Source organism: Conger conger, chromosome 12, assembly GCF_963514075.1.
Source record: "Conger conger chromosome 12, fConCon1.1, whole genome shotgun sequence".
Taxonomy (NCBI): Eukaryota; Metazoa; Chordata; class Actinopteri; order Anguilliformes; family Congridae; genus Conger; species Conger conger.
This window is the reverse complement of record NC_083771.1, coordinates 29,913,899-29,934,991: the sequence shown is the minus strand read 5'-3', so window position 1 is coordinate 29,934,991 and position 21,093 is coordinate 29,913,899. Positions and strand designations below refer to the sequence as shown.

The following is a 21,093-nucleotide window of genomic DNA, read 5'->3' as shown; positions in this document are numbered from 1 at the left end:
CCCATAATGGGCTGGGCATATGTTGACTTTTCCTGACCTTTGGAGGTCTCGTTTTTATCATAGGGGATTAATGCATGAGTGAGGCCCGCTGCTACAGCTGATCCCTCGAAAGTGAGTTCCCTGCACTCATTACATGTCACAAGTTCCCCTTCTGCTGTTTCAAGGCAGCTACATTTTTTCCTAGGCTGCCCCCCCTTCTCAGGCCCCTCTATTTCTCTGGCCATGAGAAAAGTGGTATTTGTCGCAATGCTAATCCTGCACTGTCCACAGACCACTAATCTGTGCATCATTACTACTGGAGAATGCCCTGTCTGGGTTGTCATTCCCCATAGGGCGTCCCCTGGTAACCCCTCTATTTTTGGGGGTACTCTTGCCCCACCAGGTCCCTGATATCCTGGCCTTAATTCATTACATGAACACATGATGCAACAGCCTGGTCCTTTAATTTCTTCCAGCACTGGACAAGGTTTTATTAATTTCTGGCCCCCATGTTGTGCCAGGTCATGACCTTTTCTAGCTGTTAAAACTCTAAATGTTCCCTCTGTCTGTCTGACCACCTTGACCCAGACTTTAGGGAACAAGCTTTTAGGCAGTAAATATTTCTGTGATCCTATCTCCATTATATTTTCTTACACTGTGCTACTGAGGTTATTCCTCCCTTTTTCAATTCTACCGTGTTTTTATCTAACACTTTCTCTACCCTATCTATAGGTCCAAACCTCACCTTTACAGGGACACCTGGTTGTGGGCCTTGATTTCTAGTTCTGACTTGATCTCCTACCTGTAAGGGGCACAGAGGAGCGGTATTTACTAGTGGTCTCCCTGTTTCTCTGGTTTCATATTCCCTTTGGAACATTTTATAAAAGGCCGTGCCCCCCCCCCCCGTAGTGTCATAGTCATTTATCTGCTCATGTAATTTTATGAGGTTCTGATCCCAATCCTTGCTATTACAAGTTTTAGCTATTAATCTCTTCACTGTTTGTATCTTCCTCTCTACTATCCCATTTGCTTGGGGATGATAGGGTGGGGAAAATATTCTTTCTATATTGTTTTTGATACACCATTTATTGATAAGGGTATCCTTGAAATGTGCTCCATTGTCTGATCTAATTTCTTTAGGTTTTCCTATTGCCATTACTGTGCTTTCTAGCTTGGCTAGAATCTGTCTCCCCGTACCTTGCCGCAGAGGATGGACCAGGGTGTACCCAGTGCACGAATCAACTATTATCAGCAAGTATCGGTGCCCCCCTGTGGATCGTACTACAGGACCGGCCACGTCCATGCAAATACTTCCCCAGGGTACTCCCGACCTTATAGTTAATCCAGCACTCCACAGGCCGTGTGGTGTATTAATCATCTGGCATTGTGAGCAGTTCTTAACTACTCCCTTCACTACCTCTTTCAGCTTGGGTATATGTAACCTATTCAAGTTCTTAATTACATTAAAAGAGAAATGTCCATTCTCTTTATGTATTTTCCGAACCAATACCTCTCCCTCTGTCGGAGGCGCGACTTGTTTAGTCCCTAGTAGTCCCTACTATGGGCTATTCTTTATTAGATAATATATTTCTATATGTGGGTCTGGCATATCACTGACAGCCATTTTCCCACCTATTTATAGATTGATATGTATACTATTACTTTATTAGAATTTACTGTCCTATACAGTTTTCTAATATTGTAACTTATTCTAAATTACTTCGATTCCTTTTGAGTTCGAGTATTTACGGTTTCACTACTTAGGTGTCCAGCACCTTTCTCTTCAGTGCCAGTAATCAACTCGAGACCCTCGAGTAGGAATCCACTCGGACAATGCCTCAATAGGCCGTGAGCAATTCTCTGCTGCTCGTGCCCCACGTTGGGCGCCAAAATTGTCGTGAGCCACGGACCCCTTGCCGAGCTCAGACCTCACGTTCCCACGAGCAGTACCCCACGAGGAGGTGTCTCGGGGACGACCTCAAGTACTCCGAACGTCCTGGAGCCCTGGTAAGTTCTACTGAACTTCCAGCCCAGTCTCGAAATGAAGGGTGTGATGCAAATCTGGTAATCGATGTCCTGTATTCAATGTATTCCTCTAAAGACTCTATCACATATGATTATAGTAAGATATACTTTATTATAATCAATCAAAAGAATAGAGTTATACAGATTACAGTGTACATATCATCTTTTGCAGTTTGCTAATCACATGCAAGTTACATATACCCCTCTTAGCTCTTTCTAAATTACCTTTCCACCACGATGTTTAAAAATCAAGGTACACCCTTCCTATATCCATCCTCCTCTTTGGCCTTTACCTTATCTTATGGCTCCCCCTTCACGGAGATAAAAGCTACTGAACTTCCATTAATACAATGGGTACGAACACCCCTAAAGTCTACTACTTATTTATATCGTATATAGTATCTTTCTAAAAAATAAAAGACATAAAAATAAAAGGAAACTTATAATGTATTACTTCTATGTATTACTTTTCCTACTTCTACAAGTAATATAGATTATAATTACCACTCATGCCCTAAATATAGCCAGCTTGTTTTCTGCGGGATTTGATCCCTCCTCCTTGCTGTTGATGAGCTCTTTGAACAGCTGCATTGGTTTGGGAATCTGGGGCAGGATCAGGACCCAGACTTTCGAAAGACGTGACTTTGCACTTCGTACTTCTCCTGCCTGTTGTCTGGGATGTGCACTGGTATTTCTTCGAACACGTCGGGGGTTTTTGCAGTGCAGTCGCAGCATGTGCCTCTCCTCACTGACACTGAGGTTAGGGGGGGAGGCTTCAGGTTCTTGCGTGGGTCCAGCAGGAAGGTGTTCTGTAGCGTGGAGGAACCCTGCGTCCCGTCTGTTGGCCTCCAGGTGCAGTTCACGGCTCCAAGCATGTTGTAAAAGCCCTTTAACTCTTTCACCAGCTTTTCTGTATGATGAGGGATGCGCGTGAACACCTCTTCGACATCAGTCCTGCTGTCACAACTCTTGGGCTGAGTCCGCACCACGTACGTCACTCCTCTCTCCATATCCATATCCTGGAGTGGCGCGCAGAGGGAGCGCGCCACTCCAGCTTGACTGTCTTGCGTTGCTCTCTCTTCAACAGCTCGTAGATATCTTCTGAAGCCAAATTCTGGGATCCTGCTCTAAGGTCTAAAAACTTATCCCTTATATATCTTTTTTGCATACAAAAGTGTACCTTTTTTGATAAGAAATGCCCCCATTATGTCAAGCGGGAAGACATTTATCTTTTATATAACCTGTTTTTCAATGACCATATTAATTATTTCTGTTTTTCCAATTGTCATTTTCTCATACCTCAAAAGAACTGTCCCCAATATTTTATTTCATGGGCCCCTCTGGTTTGGGAATTTCCCCCATCTTAATATATGAGTGGAAAAACACTAGCCCTTATGTTGTTTTTAATGAACCTATTCATCACTGGTGTCTGTGTCAGTTTCATAATCTCTCCTTGACTTCCTCCAAACTTTGATTTCATGCAAGCCAGACGTTAAAGCCTGCCACCATCCCAACACCCTCTTCAGGTGCCCCTTTTTGTGGCGCCTTAAGGGATCTACAAAGGACATCCAGCTAATAGCTGAGTGTAAATCATCCGCCATTAATCATTAATTTTCTTTCGGTATTGACATCCCTTCCGTTTTCCTTATTTTTGTTTTTCTTTAGCCAGGCATTGTGCCCCTCCCCTGTAGGGTTGGGGTATTCTCAGTCAGAACTTTAACCTTGCTCCTTAAAACCCTAAATCTAAGTCCCCCGACTTCAGACTCCTCTACTGACAAGCATGGCTGCTCATTCTCTGAACCACATATTTTTCTTCTTACGGGCGTTCTTACTTCCACCTCGATGGCGTGTGCGAGGGGTTAACAATGCATTCCTTTCTAACCCATCCCCCGTCAATCTCTCATCAGGGGGGCCTAGGGCCGGGTCCTCGACAATAGTTGTAGGACTCACTTGTTGGCTCTCCTAGGCCCATACTTCTGCGGAGTGGGCGCGGGCAGGTCGTTTGGCCGAGACATCGTGGACAGTCACTACAAGGCCTGCGTATACGCTGGAGTGAAGATCTTCGGTACCAACGCAGAATGCATGCCCTCTCAGGTATACAGAGCAGACAACTCGATCGATTCCAACCCTCTTTCCAACCCTGGCATCAAAGTGTTTCAACTGGTGATGTATCTGAGGTTTGCCACTAAAACGCAGGTTTTTATGAGAATGCAAGTGAATTAGTGCGTGTAGCGTTAACCACAAGTAGATCACTAATTGTTTTGTTTCCAGAGGTCATCCCAAATTCTGGCACTCCTGGCAAAGATATTAATAAAGCTATAAAACTGTAAAATGGAGAACTGATCTGGTGAATGGTGGTCTTAAATCCTGCGATATTTCATAATTGCCAATTTGCCATCACATGATTTACTTTGATCAAATTGTACTGTACAAGTACGCCTTAGTTACATATTGACACTCATTCAGTGCAGCTGAGTTACAGTCATCAGTCTCACAGTCAAGTGCCACTGGTATGTGGCATTATTGGTAGCAAATCTGTTACAATCTGGCAGATGACATACCTGCCATCTCAATATCTTGTATTGATATCAGTCTCTATACCTCCCACTCACTTTCTTTTGCTCCCTCCTTTATTTCTTGTCTTCTTCCTCTCCCTGTCCCTTGCAGTGGGAGTTCCAGGTGGGCACGTGTGAAGGTATAGAGATGCCGGACCACTTGTGGATGGCTCGCTTCCTGCTGCACCGTGTTTGTGAAGACTTTGGGGTGATCGCAAACCTGGACCCCAAACCCGTGCAGGGAGACTGGAGCGGGTCTGGTTGCCATACCAACTTCAGTACAGAGGCCATGAGAGAAGAGGGAGGGATGAAGTAAGTGTACAACTCTGCTAAGTGTGGAGAAATGTACACACACACACACAAACTATACCATACAGAGAAATACAGACATGCACAGAACTCTGTTATGCATGGAGAATATGCATTGCACTACACATACACATGGTGACTCACTTATTGCACACTGTTTTATGTGTGAGTGTTTGTGTATATATGTACATACACCACACATGCATGCACTCATGTACAGACACCACATGAAATAACTCTTTACAGTGACAGCGCATTTTTACTTGACATATGTTGACTTAAGCATAATAATAAATGAATTGCTTGATCCGGCCCTCTGCTCCTCCTTCCATCAGATTCATAGAAGACGCCATTGAGAAGCTGGAAAAGCGCCACGCCCACCATATCCGCTGCTACGACATGCACGGTGGTGAGGACAACAAGCGCAGGTTGACGGGCGCCCACGAGACTGCCAGTATCGACCAATTCTCCGCGGGCACCGCGAATAGAGGTGCCAGCATCCGTATCCCACGTCGCGTGGACAAGGACGGCCGGGGTTATTTTGAGGACCGCCGCCCCGCTGCCAACTGCGACCCCTACGTGGTGACAGAGGCCATCATCCGTACCTGTCTGCTGGGGGAGATTGACAGTGACTGAGGCTCTGTGGGAGTGGGGGGGGGGGAAGGGGACAGGATAGCCATACTATATTTCTCTAGGTGAACAGTTACTGACAACATCACTGTAAAAGTACAAATTGCCTTTTAAAAGTAAAAGGCTATAGTTTACAGACATGCAAAAATTTGGGCACCCCTTGTCAAAAGGTTGTTCCCTCTTTTAATATCTTGGTGAATAGAAGCAAACTTGACCTCTAAATGGTACAAAGTTAAACATCACACATTTTCATAGCCCAATCCATTTCTTGCTCATAATATGGTTGGTTAGCTAAAGTGAAAACTATATAAAATATAAATAACAGAAGTGCATATTCTTATTTTGTTGACTGCCAAGTTAACAAGCGATGTTGGCTTGAAAAGCCCCATACAGCAAGCTGCATTTTCACTAAAACTGAGATGCAAGCAGGACAGCGAGTAATTTTGCATGTCTTGTTGGGTACTAGTTGTGTGGACAGGGTAAATGGCAGGCATTTATATAGCGCCTTTATCCAAAGCGCTGTACAATTGATGCTTCTCCATTCACCCATTCATACACACACTCGCACACCGACGGCGATTGGCTGCCATGCAAGGCCCCGACCAGCTCGTCCGGAGCATTTGGGGGTTAGGTGTCTTGCTCAGGGACACCTCCACACAGCCTGGGCGGGGGATCGAACCGGCAACCCTCCGACTGCCAGATGACTGCTCTTACTGCCTGAGCCATGTCGCCCCATTGTTTGGTGTTCCAGTGTCATACAAATATGAACTCTATTTTTAGTCTTGATTAACTGGCCGCTATTTTTTATTTATTTATTGACCATCATCTTATATTACAGCCCATGGTAATGCTTACAATGAATCACATTAGTCACACAGAGCTCTTCAATAGAATGGTTATTTATTTGTATTTATTGGTATTTATTGATATATCAATTACTTACCACACCAGACCTGAGGTTTTGGCAAGCCTTTCTCCAGCCACCCAGAGGAAGGCTTTGCCAAAACGTTCACAAACGTGGTAGTTCATTGATATATGAATAAATATATGAAATGACCACTATCTTTTAGTGTGCCCCTGATAATACTGCTTCTTCAGTTGTCACCCACTTGATGTCATATACAAAATATGTCTTCTACACTTCTGGTTTCTATATCTTCAATTAGGCTAGGAATCGTAATGAATTTCTATAGCCATACGGTTTAGGCTGCACCATTCTGGAGACTTGAGACTTGACTTGCAGTTGCATTTGAGTTGTGAACATCTCTGGTTTGCCATATAACAAGTCTCCCTGCATCTGTCCTGCCATACATTCCCATCAGACACAATAAAATGTGTTAATTTATCTGATTGAAAGTAGGCTACCACGGTAAATTAAAGATACAATGTGTTTTTTACACTGGGAAGGCCTGACTTTATCATTGTTGATTTTAAACCAAATAATAATAAACTGGTTGTTGTCCAGGAGCCTTTAGGAGGTCATATTGTTTTAACTGTATTGTCCGTTTTGGTGCACGAAAACAAGACTATCAATGACCTCCGGATACGTATATTTTATTGCAATGGTTGTACGTTGTAGGGCTTAAAAGAGAATGTCGAAAGGCCAAGCCCCAATCTCTGACTACTGGTAAATACTTTCGACAGGTGCGAACGAAATGCACACAAAAGAAACCACTAGGAGACACTATATACAGTTGTTCAAAATAATAGCAGTATGTTTAAAAACGTGAGTAAAGCTCGAAATCCTGAATAGTTTTTATTTCAATGCATTGGGAACACTGCACATTATATCCTAAATCAAAACATGAAGAAAAATGTGTTAATTTATTAATTACTTTACAGAAAATGAAGAAAAATGAATATTGGGCTGTTCAAAAAAATAGCAGTGTCTGCATTTTTCTTTACAAACTCCTATTTACGGTCTAAACTGAAATCTTCAGGATTTAGCATTCCTGTGAATCACTAAACTAATATTTAGTTGTATAACCACGGTTTCTGAGAACTGCTTCACATCTGTGTTTCATGGAATCGACCAACTTCTGGCACCTATGAACAGGTATTTCAGCCCAGGATGATTTGACAACATTCCACAATTCCTCTGCATTTCTTGGTTTTGCCTCAGAAACAGCATTTTTGATGTCACCCCACAAGTTTTCAATCGGATTAAGGTCCGGGGATTGGGCTGGCCACTCCATAACTTAAATTCTGTTGGTCTGGAACCAAGATGCTGCTCGCTTACTGGTGTATTTGGGGTCGTTGTCTTGTTGAAACACCCATTTCAAGGGCATTTCCTCTTCAGCATGAGGCAACATGACCTCTTCAAGTATTTTGATATAGGCAAACTGATCCATGATCCCTTGTATGCGATAAATAGGCCCGACACCATAGTAAGAGAAACATCCCCATATCATGATGCTTGCACCACCATGCTTCAGTGTCTTCAGAGTGTACTGTGGCTTGAATTCAGTGTTTGGGGGTCGTCTGACAAACTGCCTGCGTCCCTTGGACCCAAAAAGAACGATCTTACTTTCATCAGTCCACAAAATGTTTCTCCATTTCTCTTTAGGCCAGTTGATGTGTTCTTTGGCATTGTATCCTCTTCAGCACGTGTCTTTTTTTTTTTAACAGTGGGACTTTGCGGGGGCTTCTTGCCAATAGATTAGCTTCACACAGGCGTCTTCCAATTGTCACAGTACTCACCGGTAACTTCAGACCGTCTTTGATCACCCTGGAGTCTTTGCCATTCTGACTATTCTTCCATCCATTCGAATGGTAGTCTTTCGTTTTCTTCCACGTCTCTCTGGTTTTGCTTTCCATTTTAAAGCATTGGAGATCATTTTAGCCGAGCAGCCTATTTCCTGCACTTCTTTATACGTTTTTCCCTCTCCAATCAACGTTTTAATCAAAGTACGCTTTTCTTTTGAACAATGTCTGGAACGACCCATTTTTCTCAGGTTTTCAGAGAGAAATGCATGCAAACATGTGCTGGCTTCATCCTTAAATAAGGGCCACCTGATTCACACCTGTCATTCATTCTGTGAAAAAACCTCACAAATTGAACTCCACACTGCTATTGTTTTGAACACGCCTCTTTCAATTAATTATTCAATTACACAGACTCAGGAGCATGTGTATCATGAATGTTGGGTCTGTTGCTTTTCTATGACTACTACACCTACTGGTAAATTATTTGCCATGTAGTAATATATTTTCTACCAAAAACAGTGATTGATCTGGTAAGTCATGTTGGACTGCTATTATTTTGAACACAACTGTAGCTGTTTGTTTCGGTGTTACATTGCTGATGGCCAATGTGGTTTTGGTCACATCAAACATGACAATTTGCATATACTGTATATTTATTAAAATGTGAAAGGTTTTCAGTCCCAAGAAAGCTTCTGAATGATGTTGGTTTGATATAACTATATAAAAATCTATTTCTCTAGGTGAACAGTTACAGACTATCACTGTAAAAACTTACAAAATCAAATGGATGGTACAATGCAACATAATAAAAAAATAACAAAATAACTGATAAAGCAAGCTGCCTATTGCCATTAAGATGAAGGGGCAATCCGTCCTACAGATGGCAGTTGAACCCATGAAAATTAGAGGGTTTTTTTCTGTTACTTGTAAATTAATTGCATTTAGATATTTCAGGAATACAAAGTGCAGGTTTAGTTATTGAAGCAAATTGGATTAGATTTCAAACTATGAATGTGAACTTAAAGGGAAGACTCCTCTAAACTGAGCAGAAGTAACCAGAAATTGGCTGCTCAGCTGTTTCTTGGCCAGCTGTGTTTTGCATAATTACTTCATGCTCCAGAAAGCTGACAAACGGTCTTGATTCAATTCCAGGTGGGGAGTTTAATTTGCAATACCAATAAAGCAGGCCATCATGAGGCTAGCAAATCAGAATAAATTCATCAGAGACGAAGCAAAAACATTGGGTGCATTAAAAGAAACTGTTTCTACATTTTTAAGAAGCAAGAAAGGTTTGTTTACAAATCCAAGTATATTATCTTCAGCCCAAAATGAAAGGCAGTTATGAGGGATTATCTTAATCTGATTTACTTTATTAGGTACACCTGTTCACCAGCTTGTTAAAGGAAATATTGAATCAGCTAATCATGTGTCAGCAACTGAATGGTCAAGAGGTTCAGCTGTTTTTCAGGCCAAATGTCAGAAGGGGGAACAAATGTGATCTAGGTGACATTGACCATGGAATGATTGTTGGTGCTGGAGTGGTTTCAGTATCTCTGAGTCCACGCACTAAAGCCTATATTCTCCTGCATTTGGTGAATTAACACCAGGAAGCAACAATATCCAGCCTAATGGGTCTTCATCAGATGTTATTGCATTACTTTCTATGTTAACATATTCATACTACACAGGAGCATATACAGTGTGCAGACTCTTCTTTTTTTTTTTTACTTGGTCCATAAATTCTAATGCTCATCTTCAGGTTGGAGTGAGCTTAATATTATCTTGGATAACAGGCTAATGAAATACACATTTCCTAATAAATTCACTCGTTGGCTACCTATGCCTGCGTGCACGATCGTGGCCAGTTGGAATAGCTGGCCTGGCCAGTCGGCATACTTAGCTTTGCTTTGTGCCTCTGGGAAGCTTCCAGACTGGGCAATAACGGAGACCAGCCGTGACCGCTACTCTTACATCTGAATTCTTGTTTAGAGCATGTTCACATTTTTTGTGGGTAGGTGACTCTGGTGTTCACAGTAGCTAAGAATTCATCACACATCCCCTGGACTATGACAGATGCACTAAAAGCCACTATGAGTTTTGTTGACTTTGGTAGCCCCTGTGTCAATTATATGTTGCTGTGCCATAGGTAGCTAACCTGCATGCCAGTTTAATTGGCTATGTTTATTTAATTGTACACCAAAGCCATATCATCGTAGGTGCTTTTAAACAAATGTGAATTGTTCAATATCCACTATTTCATGTTCACAGAACTAGCAACTACCAATTTATCTATGTGTTGGTGATCTGAAGAATACCTTATATTTGGGAATACCTTAATTTTAATTACTGCACACATGTCATTTTTTCCCTTATAGTACACTGAAAAATAGTGGGCAAATGATTCATATTTTGTGACTTGTATTTTGCTATCTGGACTGGCCAAAGAAGTGTCAATGCCAAAAATAAGAATAAAGTGATAATCAGTGGCAAGAACTCATTGGTGGGCTCAGCATTAGCAAATAACCAAACCAAAGAATACTTTCAATTGTGAAGAAAAAGCCCTTTTCAACTGATAAACAGATCAGGAACACTCTCCAGGATGTAAGCAGAGATGTCTCATCAACTACCACAAAGAGAAGACTACACCAGCATAACCTTGTTCTGTTCACTGCAAGACGCAAACCATTGGTATGTCTCAAGAACAAAATGGCCTATTTATAGGAACATAAGAATAATAATAATTTTCTGGACAAACTCTTATGGATAGATGAAACTCATTTTAACCTGTACTAAAGTGATGGTATTTTAGCCTCGGTATCAGTGGTATTTTTCTTCATAATGGTGAGAATTCCTTGGATATCAATGGTAGAGGTCTTCATGATTACTGAACTCACCAGTCCTGTCTCTTAAAGATGTTCTGGACAGTTGATTTAGGTAAGCTTAGCCTCAGTTGTCCCAAACTATTTTATTTCAGCCTCAGTAATGGCTTCCTTGAATTGCCTTAGTATAACTCTGGTCCTCATGTGAATGAACACAGTACAATAAAAGCAACACATGCTCCAAAGGCAATCATATATTGAAACTAATCAGAAACACCTGTAAAGAAAATTTGTCCAACTTATTGTGGTGCCCTGAAATCTATGTATAAAAAGTACTGTCGCTTCCACATGGTGCAACCAAATGTGTAAGATATTCTTTAATGAAAGCTGATAATATGCACTATGCTACACATTAATTGTTGATTTGAAAATCTAAAATTGTGGAGTACAGAGCAAAATCAATAAGCCTGTACTAAAGTCATGGAGAAAGCAAGGAACTGCTCATGATACAAAGAATATCACCTTTTATTTCAAACCTGGTGGAGGTTATAATAATAATAATAATAATAATAATAATAATAATAATACATTTTATATGAGATGCCTTCCAAGACACCCAAGGTTGCCTTACAATGGATAAAAGAATACAATAAAAACAACCGAACAAAGATGCAATTTACTAACAGTGTAATGTGTACACGATTTCAACAAGATGCCAAGAAGGTGTGCAAGGGGAAGTAGAACAGTGACCCTAAGAGTAAAAAGGGGGTACACACAATGCAGTGAGAGTGACAGATAGTAGGCCAGTTTGAACAGGTGTGTTTTGAATGTAGTGATTGAGTCCATTGAGTCAAAGTGGTGAAGGTGTGGGGGCAAGGAGTTCCAGAGCCTAGCTTTGGTGCAATTGAAAGCCATGGTGCTAAGGCGTGAAGTGGGTATTGACAGGAAACCAGCAGAGGATGAGCGCAGGGAGCGAGGGGGGGTGTACTTGTGAAGGAGGTCAGAGTGGTAAGTGGGATCCAGTGTAGTTGGATGAGAATAGGGGTGATTTGTTCAGATGATTTAGTGTGTGTAATCATCCGGGCAGCCAAGTTCTGAATAATTTGGAGCCTGTTGAGTAGTTTGGTAGGGAGGCTGGTAAGGAGAGCATTGCAGTAATCAATCTGGGATGTGACGAATGCATGGACCAAGACTTCAGTGCTGGATTGAGACAGGGATAGGTGACATCTGGAGATGTAGGGGAAAATTGCAGTTGTGGGCGTAGAGGAAAAGTAGACCTGTGTGTCATCAGCATAGCAATGAAAGTGAACACCATGGTGACAAAATATTATGGCAAGGAGAAGGAGATAAATAAAAGGGGACCCAGCACTGACCCCTGGGGGACACCCAGTGAAACAGCAGAACACCTTGACCTGTGGTTCTTCAGTTGGACAAACTGTTGTCTGTCAGAGAGATAGGATGAGAACCAGGAGAGTGCAACACCAGTGATCTCAATGCCAGCCAGGCGCTCCAGTAGTAGTGGGTGAGAAATGGTGTTGAATGCAGTGCTGAGGTCAAGGAGGATGAGGATGGTGAGCAGTCCAGAGTCAGCTGTACGGAGGTCATTCCTGATTTTAACCACGGCGGTTTCAGTACTGTGGTGGGGGCGGAAACCAGATTTGAAGGGTTCGTGGAGGTTATTTGCATTCAGTCAACTGAAGTTGAGCGGCAACCACCCTCAAGAATTTTGAATTTTGAAATGAAGGGCAGATTGGAGATTAGCCTGTAGTGGTTCAGGTCAGCTGGGTCGACACCTGGTTTTTTGAGTATGGGTGTAATTGCAGCCAATTTGAGGGTAAGGGGTACAGTTCCAGAGGTGAGGGAAGAGTTAATTATTTTAGTGATCGTGGGGAAAATGGATGCAAGACAGGCTTTGACCAGGGTAGTGGGGAGGGGATCAAGCTGGCAGGCAGTGGATTTGGCTTTGCGAATGAGCTCAGAGATGGTGGAGTCCGTTGCTGGGGTGAAGTTGGAGAGGGAGCTGATGAGTGGTTGGGCCATGGTGTTCATCCAGGGTGGGCACTGAAAGTCCGGTCTTTTTGCACAACCGCTCAAGTCGGCGACCAGTGGTTTTTAGCTGGCAGGAGTCAGTGGTAAACCAAGGAGCGGTGTGGGAAAAGGAGACTGCGGGTTTTCAGGGGAGCAAGGTCGTCAAGGGAGGAGGAGAGGCAGCCGTTGTAGTGGCTTACTAAGTCAGCAGGGAAGGGGAGGGCTAGGGTAGGAGTTGATGAGAGATTAGAGGTCTGTGGAGTCAATGTGTTTAATGTTTCTGAAAGTAATGGACCGTTGCTCTTTTGAATTTGATAGAGGGGCGTGAACCTCAAAGAGCATGACTTCATGGTCGGAGATGGGGAACTCTGCATCAGTGATGTTGCAGGGAGTGATACCAGTGCAGCAGATTAAATTGAGTGTATGACCTTCGTTATGGGTTAGGAAGTTAACATATTGTGTGATACCAAGACAGTCAAGGAGTGAAGTTAAATCATTGGTAAAAACACTGGATGGGTCATTCATGTGAATGTTAAAGTCACCCATAAGGATAACATTCGGGGTCATTACACAAACAGATGAGAATTCAGTGAGGAAAACAGCAGAGGGCTTCGGGGGTCTGTAGATAGTGACAATAATTATTGGTTTAGGACCAGTGAGTTTTACCACTAAACATTCAAAGGGGAGTGATGGGGAACAGTGACAGTAGTGACTTTAATGTTCTCATGATGGAGCGCAGCGAGACCACCCCCCCTGCCGACAGCACGGTGTTTATGTATATAGGAAAAACCCGGTGGAGCAGCTTCATTAAGCTGGGAGAAGTCATTCGGCTGTTGCCAATTCTCAGTGAGGCATAAAAAGTCAAGGTTTCTGTCAAGGATAAGCTCAGAGACCAGCAGGACCTTATTAGTGAGCGATCTTATATTAAAAAGAGTCCATTCACATAGGAGGCTGCCTTAGGCTGGGAGGATAGTACACTGTAATTGACAGAACGGGTGACAGCACGAGGGGAGCGGGGCTTGGTGGACCAAAAAGAGCCAATACTTAAAATGTTAAATGGGCTAAAAGTGGTAAAAAGGGTAAAAGGGGAGCCGGAACTGTCGGATCTAAAACCATCACTGGCAGGAGGGACAGCAGACTGATGCACCACAACCGGAACAGGGGCAGCTTCCGGTAAGGGGGTGTAAGATGTAAACAACAGTCAATCCTGTGGAGCAGAGTGAACGGCATGCTGTAAATTAGCGGCTAGCATATGGCTACCCAGTCTGTTGGGGTGGACTCCATCAGGTCTAAAAAAGGAGGAGCGGTTCCAGAACAAATTAAAATTATTGATAAAACATTGGTTGTTGACTCTGCAAGCCGACTGAAGCCAGGTATTTAAACTGAGGATCCAGCTAAAGTGCGCTACTCTCCCCAGCGTGGGTATGGGACCGGAAATAAAAACAGACTTTCCAAAGCTATTGAAAAAGTTTAAAAGGTCATTAAAATCATTTTTTTATCAGCTCAGACTGCTGTATCATTAGTTCCCACATGAACTATCACCTGAGTGATAGAGCACGGGAGCTTACCCAAAATTATAGGGACTGTGGCACCGGGGAAACCGTGTGTGGCTACGTTGCAAAAACGGAGGTCCCTGGTTATAGAATCCCCTATTATTAAAGTGGTCAGGGAGAAAAGGGGACACGGAAGGGATACGGAAGATAAATCCGTCCGGGCAGGCGAGTGTTGTAGCAGGGCAGAGTTGAGGCTTGGTAATGGCTCCCACGATAGTCCTGCGGAGCTCCGGGCTGATCAGACTGGATAGGGGGCTGAATCATGCCTCGAGGAGGAGACCGAGAGGGACGGGGGGTGAACTGCATTAGGCCAGGTTAGAGTTTGAAGTAGCCTCACTATGTGAGAGCGAGGGTCCAGACTCTTCAGGCTTGGCAGATGACGGGAGAATGGAACAACCTATATTCCTGGACCTCTTTGCTTTGGGTGTGGACTGGTGTTCCCCAGCAGCTCAAAGCTATTTCCCAGCTGAGTAGGAGGATGATAAATGCGGGAGGCGTTCCTACCTGGCTTCTTCTTGGCACCCTGGACGATATTTCCGAGGCAGCGGGAGGCCCGGTTCAGTTTAGCTCCAAGCCAGGGCCGGGGGTCCTCCTCGGGGATCGATTGGATGGACAGCTACACCGGCAACAAGCCTGTTGGGGGACCAGGCGCTGAGCCGTCCAGGATACCGGTGGCAAGACCAGTACTAGCAGCAGCAGCAGCAGAGTCCAGAAGCCACTCATCCTCTTGGATTTGGTGCAGGGTAGATACCCGGCCCTCCAGCTCCACGATCTTTTTGCTCAGACGGAGGCAATGTAGTGAGAACAGTCCGGGGGAGAGGTGAGTCATTGTAGTGTGATATAATTTCCACAGAAATTCTTCATGGAGGCAGGTAACGGACATAAGCAACAAGTTTTTCTTGGCAAAAAAGTACAATGTTTTTGACTGGCCAAGTCAATCACACAACCTGAATCTAATTGAACATGTGTTTCACTTGCTGAAGATAAGAGTGAAGAGAAAAAAGACCACAAAACAATCAGGAAGTTGGGTACAGGTTTGGAGAGCATCACCAAGGAAGATCCAGTGTCTGGAGATGTTTATGGATCACCAGACATTGAATGCAACATATTGAATAAGAATATTAAAGATTTATTTAAGATTCATTTGTCCAATTACTTTTGGTCCCCTAACATGGATCATTGGATCCATGATGGGTGTAAATGCCCTGAAATTAAAATTGACAGTCTGCAATTTACCCTTATATTTCTTGTTTCATTTCAAATTGTCAGGTATGCGGGACAGAGGGAACCAATAGCAGACTCAGGGATATAGTAAAAGGCAGGCTTTATTACCAAAGGGAAGATCTGATAACGCAATCCAAAAACAGACATATGGGGTAGACAGAGCGTAATCGGGAAACAGGGAGAGTTCAGTAACCAGGGAGTCCAAACAAGCAAAGGTACAAGTCCAAAAACCAGGCAGAGAATCAAAAACCCGGAAAATACAAAAAACAGAGCAAACCAGTCAGAATGAACTGAGACAAAGCACAGGGAAGCGGAAGCAAGAACTGGATATCTGCAGTGAAGAGAGAGCATTGTTGAATTTGAGGCAGCACATTTTGTTTCTCTGCATATAAGCTTGAATCCTCATTATATTTAACAGACACTTTTGCTCCAACCTGTTTCACAGCTTGTTCTTTATGCGAGTCATTTGGCAAAAAGCCCTTTCAACAGCAGAAAAGATAGAAGAGACAGGGCAAAGTTACCCAGTTCTTAAAAATCTCTCATCTGCTGCATCTGTGTGCACTGCAACTTCAATCCAAAAGTCTTCAACTTTGCTGTCCTCTGCTGTTCCTTTATCTCCTTTTAGGAGAGAGGAAGAAGGGAATATCATCTAGCTTTGGCTTAGTTGCACACATAACATGGCTGGGTGACAGGAATTTGACAGCCTCTAGTTGTTTCATGTTATCTGGAAGCCTCTTCTTGATATCCTTGGCTAACTCTAGCATGTAGTCCCTGCATCTCTTTTACATATCTTATATTGCCTAATCACTTATTCCTCTTGATTTATTAAGACAGAACTGCACCTCTAAGTCTATAGCATCTAAGGGGAGAAGATGCTCATCAGACAGGCAAAGCATCAAGATGTCATGCCAGCCCTGGAATGTCTGCCGCAGTGCTATTCGCTCAAGTAGCATGTAGTCCCTGCATCTCTCCTATATTGCCTGGTTACCCCTATATTACCCTGAAGATGCTTATCAGACAGGGTATACATCATGATGTCAAGCCAGCTCTGGAATGTCTGTGGCAACGCTATACGCTCAAGTAGAGACTGGTAGAATGATACAAGCTCTGCTAGAGGTTTTGCAGGATTGGGTGTGTCCAGATGCAAGATTTTATTAATACTGTTTATCTCTGACCCAACTGGTTTGAGGAATTTGAGGTAGAGCTGATTAATATTGTCATTGTACATTTAATAAAGCAGGTCTGCAGCATAGGTTCTCTCACTGTCTTTTGTCAACTGGAAATGCAATTTCAGATCCTCGTACTGTGAAATGATAGGGTTCACGCACTCACTGACGGCAAGCCAACTAGTGTCAAATAGTACAGATCACTGTAATTGCCAAAATTATAATCTTAAAACAATATGATTACAAGATACACTTGACTGTTCACTTTGTTCTCTTGTGGTCTTCTCGCCTTCATGTCTTAATTTTCTTATCCCAAGATCTATTTAGATTTTCAGTTTACTTATGAAACTTTTCACGAGCTTGGCTTCCTATTTGCTCTATGTTGTCATATCACACACCTGTTACATGCTTAACTGCTTGCATGTTTCAGTTCTGTCCTCTTTTATGCCATTACTTTTCAGAACCTTTCCTTTCCAAACTATTATCTTACTGTGCAGATCCTTTTGATTTCTCATTTTAAGAGAGAGAGGAAGAAGGGAATATAATCTAGCTTTGGTTTATTTGCACACATAACATGGCTGGGTGACAGGAATTTGACAGAGTCTAGTTGTTTCATGTTACCTGGAAGCCTCTTCTTGATCTCCTTGGCTAACTATAGCATGTACTCCCTGCTAGGGCTGCAACTAACGATAATTTTGTTATCGATTAATCTCTCGATTCTTTTATCAATTCAATCTGCAATTGAACATTTCAAAATGTATTGACACGTTTTATTATGAAGTCTTACTGACTCATTATAGCTACTTTATTCTCTTGAAATAATATAACCCACCAGTTACAATGACATTGTTTTTCATTTTATACAGTTTATCTATGCCTGTAGCTACATGCTGAAAATAAAAACGAGATTATCCGATGGAGGGGTTGCAGTACGATCACAGATTACTTGCTGATGCTTGTATTTGTGTTCGCCTGTGCACTACGCAGTGTGCACATGGCTACTTGTTCATTAGGCTAAGTGTTTATTAGGGTAATGGAAAAAGTTGGACTTGGAAACATTGAGATGAAAAAACATTTATTTAGTTACTTATATTTCGAATGTGACCCATTAATTGCGCTCTAGTTAGATTACACATGTTGCGCATGTTATGAATTTGTCCGTCTGCCATTTCCACTGCAAAGACGGCACATAGCCTATGTAAAATTAGACACATTATTAAACTAACCTTACAACTGGTTCATTTAGACTAGATTTTAAGACTACTTTTGGAACGGGATATCCATATTTACATTGATAATTATAACAGCTGCTGATGTTGCCTTTTGTTTCTTACAAAACGCTCGATCGCTGATGCCCTTAATGGAATGTAAAACCGTGGTCAAAGTTTTACAAAGTTACACAGTAGCCTAATATTGCTTACCGGTGTGCATAACGTTAAGTGGCTGGAGCTGTCAGAACTCGACAGTAGAAATAGGGCTTTGTAACATTAGTGTAACTTTGGTGTTATAAAAATTCCAACAGTCCAGTCCAATTCCAACAATTATCATCGCTGTATTTACAAGAATACGATATACATAACAATAGCAATCTAGATAAACTAGCATCACAGCTCCTGGATCCTTTCTTTTAAAGTGTTCGTGTATGGCCGTTGTGCTGCTCTGATTTGCCGCTAAGTCTTTGCACAGTCTTTGCACATATTATTGGGGTTTGCTTAAAGAATTCCCACACTTTGGATGCGTGGGAGAGGGAGTGAGTGTGTATGAGAGTAAGAGAATTGAGTTTTAACAAACCTTTTTGTACAGAAAATGCCAAACAAAAATGAAAAAAAAAAAACAAGACAAAGAAAACGGACAAAAGGACTGAACAAAGCAAAACGCAAACCTTTACGAAATTAAAACAGAAATTGAGATTGAGAGAACTAGTTCAAGTTGCATCTATGTGATCATGCTAGCACTTGGAATTGTACTTTCCTCTAGGGTCCTCAACGCACCTGTAATGTATTGTAATGTAGTGTAATATGCATATCTGAAATAAAGGATATGAAAGGAGAGTCTAATGATTCTGATTGTACCCGTACAAGTGGTAACCTGCACTGTTTGTCCGTGGAACAATTCCATCCCTATGGTGATGTCAGGGAAAGACTATTACGCTAATGGTGTGTGTCTGTGTGTCTTTGTGTTTGTTTGTCTGTGGGTGTGTGTTTCAGACCCAAAAGTGCACTCTGGAGAAAGGTCTATGTGGCTGGTCCAACACTCAGTCTAGGAGAAACAAGACACAAGAGAATGTATATTGAATATTGAATGTATATTGAAATATACATTAAATAAGCGTTTATCTTATATTGTGGGCATACATTTTCACCTACATGCACCAAATTTGGTGGGCATCTACTCAAGACAGACAAACAGGAAGTCAGCCATTTTAGACTTTTAAATACTCCTCCAAGGGGGTTCATCACATTCACACCAAATGTGGTGAGAAAGATCTCAAGATAGTCCTGATACTAAATTTCATTCTACATCATGACCACAATGTGGTTGAAAATTACAGATATGTTTGATGTTGTCAGGCACCAGAACACTGAACCCAAGAGCATGACCACAGAAGTTAATGTCAAAGTCTTTATTAACTTCAGAGAAGAACAGACAGGCAGGGGTCGAGAACCAGCAAACAGATATAATGCAGATCAGGCAGTTCGTAAACAAAATTTCAGGCAATGGTCGGGTCTTCGGGGAAACAGATAATCCAGAGAGTGGTCGTGGTCACAGGTGAAGAGTTGAAAACACAAAGGCAGTCCAAACAGAAACAAAATCCAAAATCAAAATCTGAAATCGAATCCAAAAGCTACGGGTCAAAATAGAACAGATGGGAAATCCAAAAAGCAGTAGTAAAAAAAAAAAAACAGGTCACACAGGAGATCAGATAGAAATACATGCAGGATAGTATGGCAAATGCATATGACAATCTGACAACAAACTACACAAACAGGGGTTTTTATACACAGATAATGAGAGGGACAATCAGTTATGGGAAACAATCAGGAAGTGGGAGACAGGTGAAACAAATAACAGGGAATGAATTAATTGACAGACAGACTATGGTGTGCACAGAGAGTAAAAATAAACAAATACTCTAAAGACTTAGACAAAACAGGTAACAGAAAACACAGAACCTGACAGATGTTGGAGTGAAATCACATCCATATACAAAGAAAGGCTCACTGTCATAGTGCCACCAGCTTATATAGTAGTCTTATATAGAGTCGTATCCGTTCTCCTCCAAGAGGGTGCATGAAATTCATACCAAATTTGGACAGCATGATGTCAAATATTCATGATGGTAAGTTGCAAGGAAGTTTTTATATATCTTGAACGGTGTGTTCATGCCACGGCCTTGAATTTATGACAGCTTGCACAAGAAGGAAGAGGACAGCATATCACTGTACATTGTTTCATGTGTACATGTTATTCATATTTTTGTTGTTGGAGTGTAATCGCATGCACATAGCAAGAGAGGCTTTCTGTCATAGTGCAACCAGTTGGCAACAGTGAGGGTTATATAATAGTTTATATCGGGTTATACAATCGTTCATGCCAAATTCATTCAGCATGATGTTTAAGTAGATTTATGCCACTATATTGCACAAATAATCATGCACACTTGTCATGTCATGTACTGTAGGTCAAATTCTCAGGAAACAGGAGGTGTGACGTTAATTTCGCTGTGTACTGTTTGAAGTGGTTGAGAGGTCACATGTATGCTCAGTGCTGAGTCATAATGACATCCACATGCCAATATAGGTTCATTATCATAGCGCCACCAACTGATAACAGGACGTCTTCATTAATCAAAGGGGAAGTGTTATATAATGCCAGTGTTAAAATATTGTTCCTCGTGTCAATGGCACAACTATGCCACCAACTCTGCTGCACCCTTGGAGCATGGACCCGCCCATAGCTGCTAGCAGCGAGATTTATGATTGTGGTTTCTTATGAAATTAACCAACACCCAATGAATTAATTAATTTTTTTTCGTTAGCTGTATGAAAAAAAAAACACTTTGCTCGTACAGGGATAGTAGCATTCCATCTTACAAATG

At 42.1% G+C, this 21,093-nt stretch overlaps 1 protein-coding gene across 1 annotated transcript in view; it reads left to right on the top strand.

Moving 5' to 3' along the window:
• Positions 1-5,844, top strand: part of LOC133141864 (glutamine synthetase-like) — a 29,787-nt gene extending 23,943 nt beyond the window's left edge. Inside the window, exons 5-7 of the mRNA XM_061262659.1 lie at positions 3,971-4,098; positions 4,672-4,871; positions 5,204-5,844. Coding sequence (XP_061118643.1) covers positions 3,971-4,098; positions 4,672-4,871; positions 5,204-5,504 — 629 coding nt within the window. The 3' untranslated portion in view covers positions 5,505-5,844. The remainder of the gene's footprint in view (positions 1-3,970; positions 4,099-4,671; positions 4,872-5,203) is intronic.
• Positions 5,845-21,093: the final 15,249 nt, after the last annotated feature.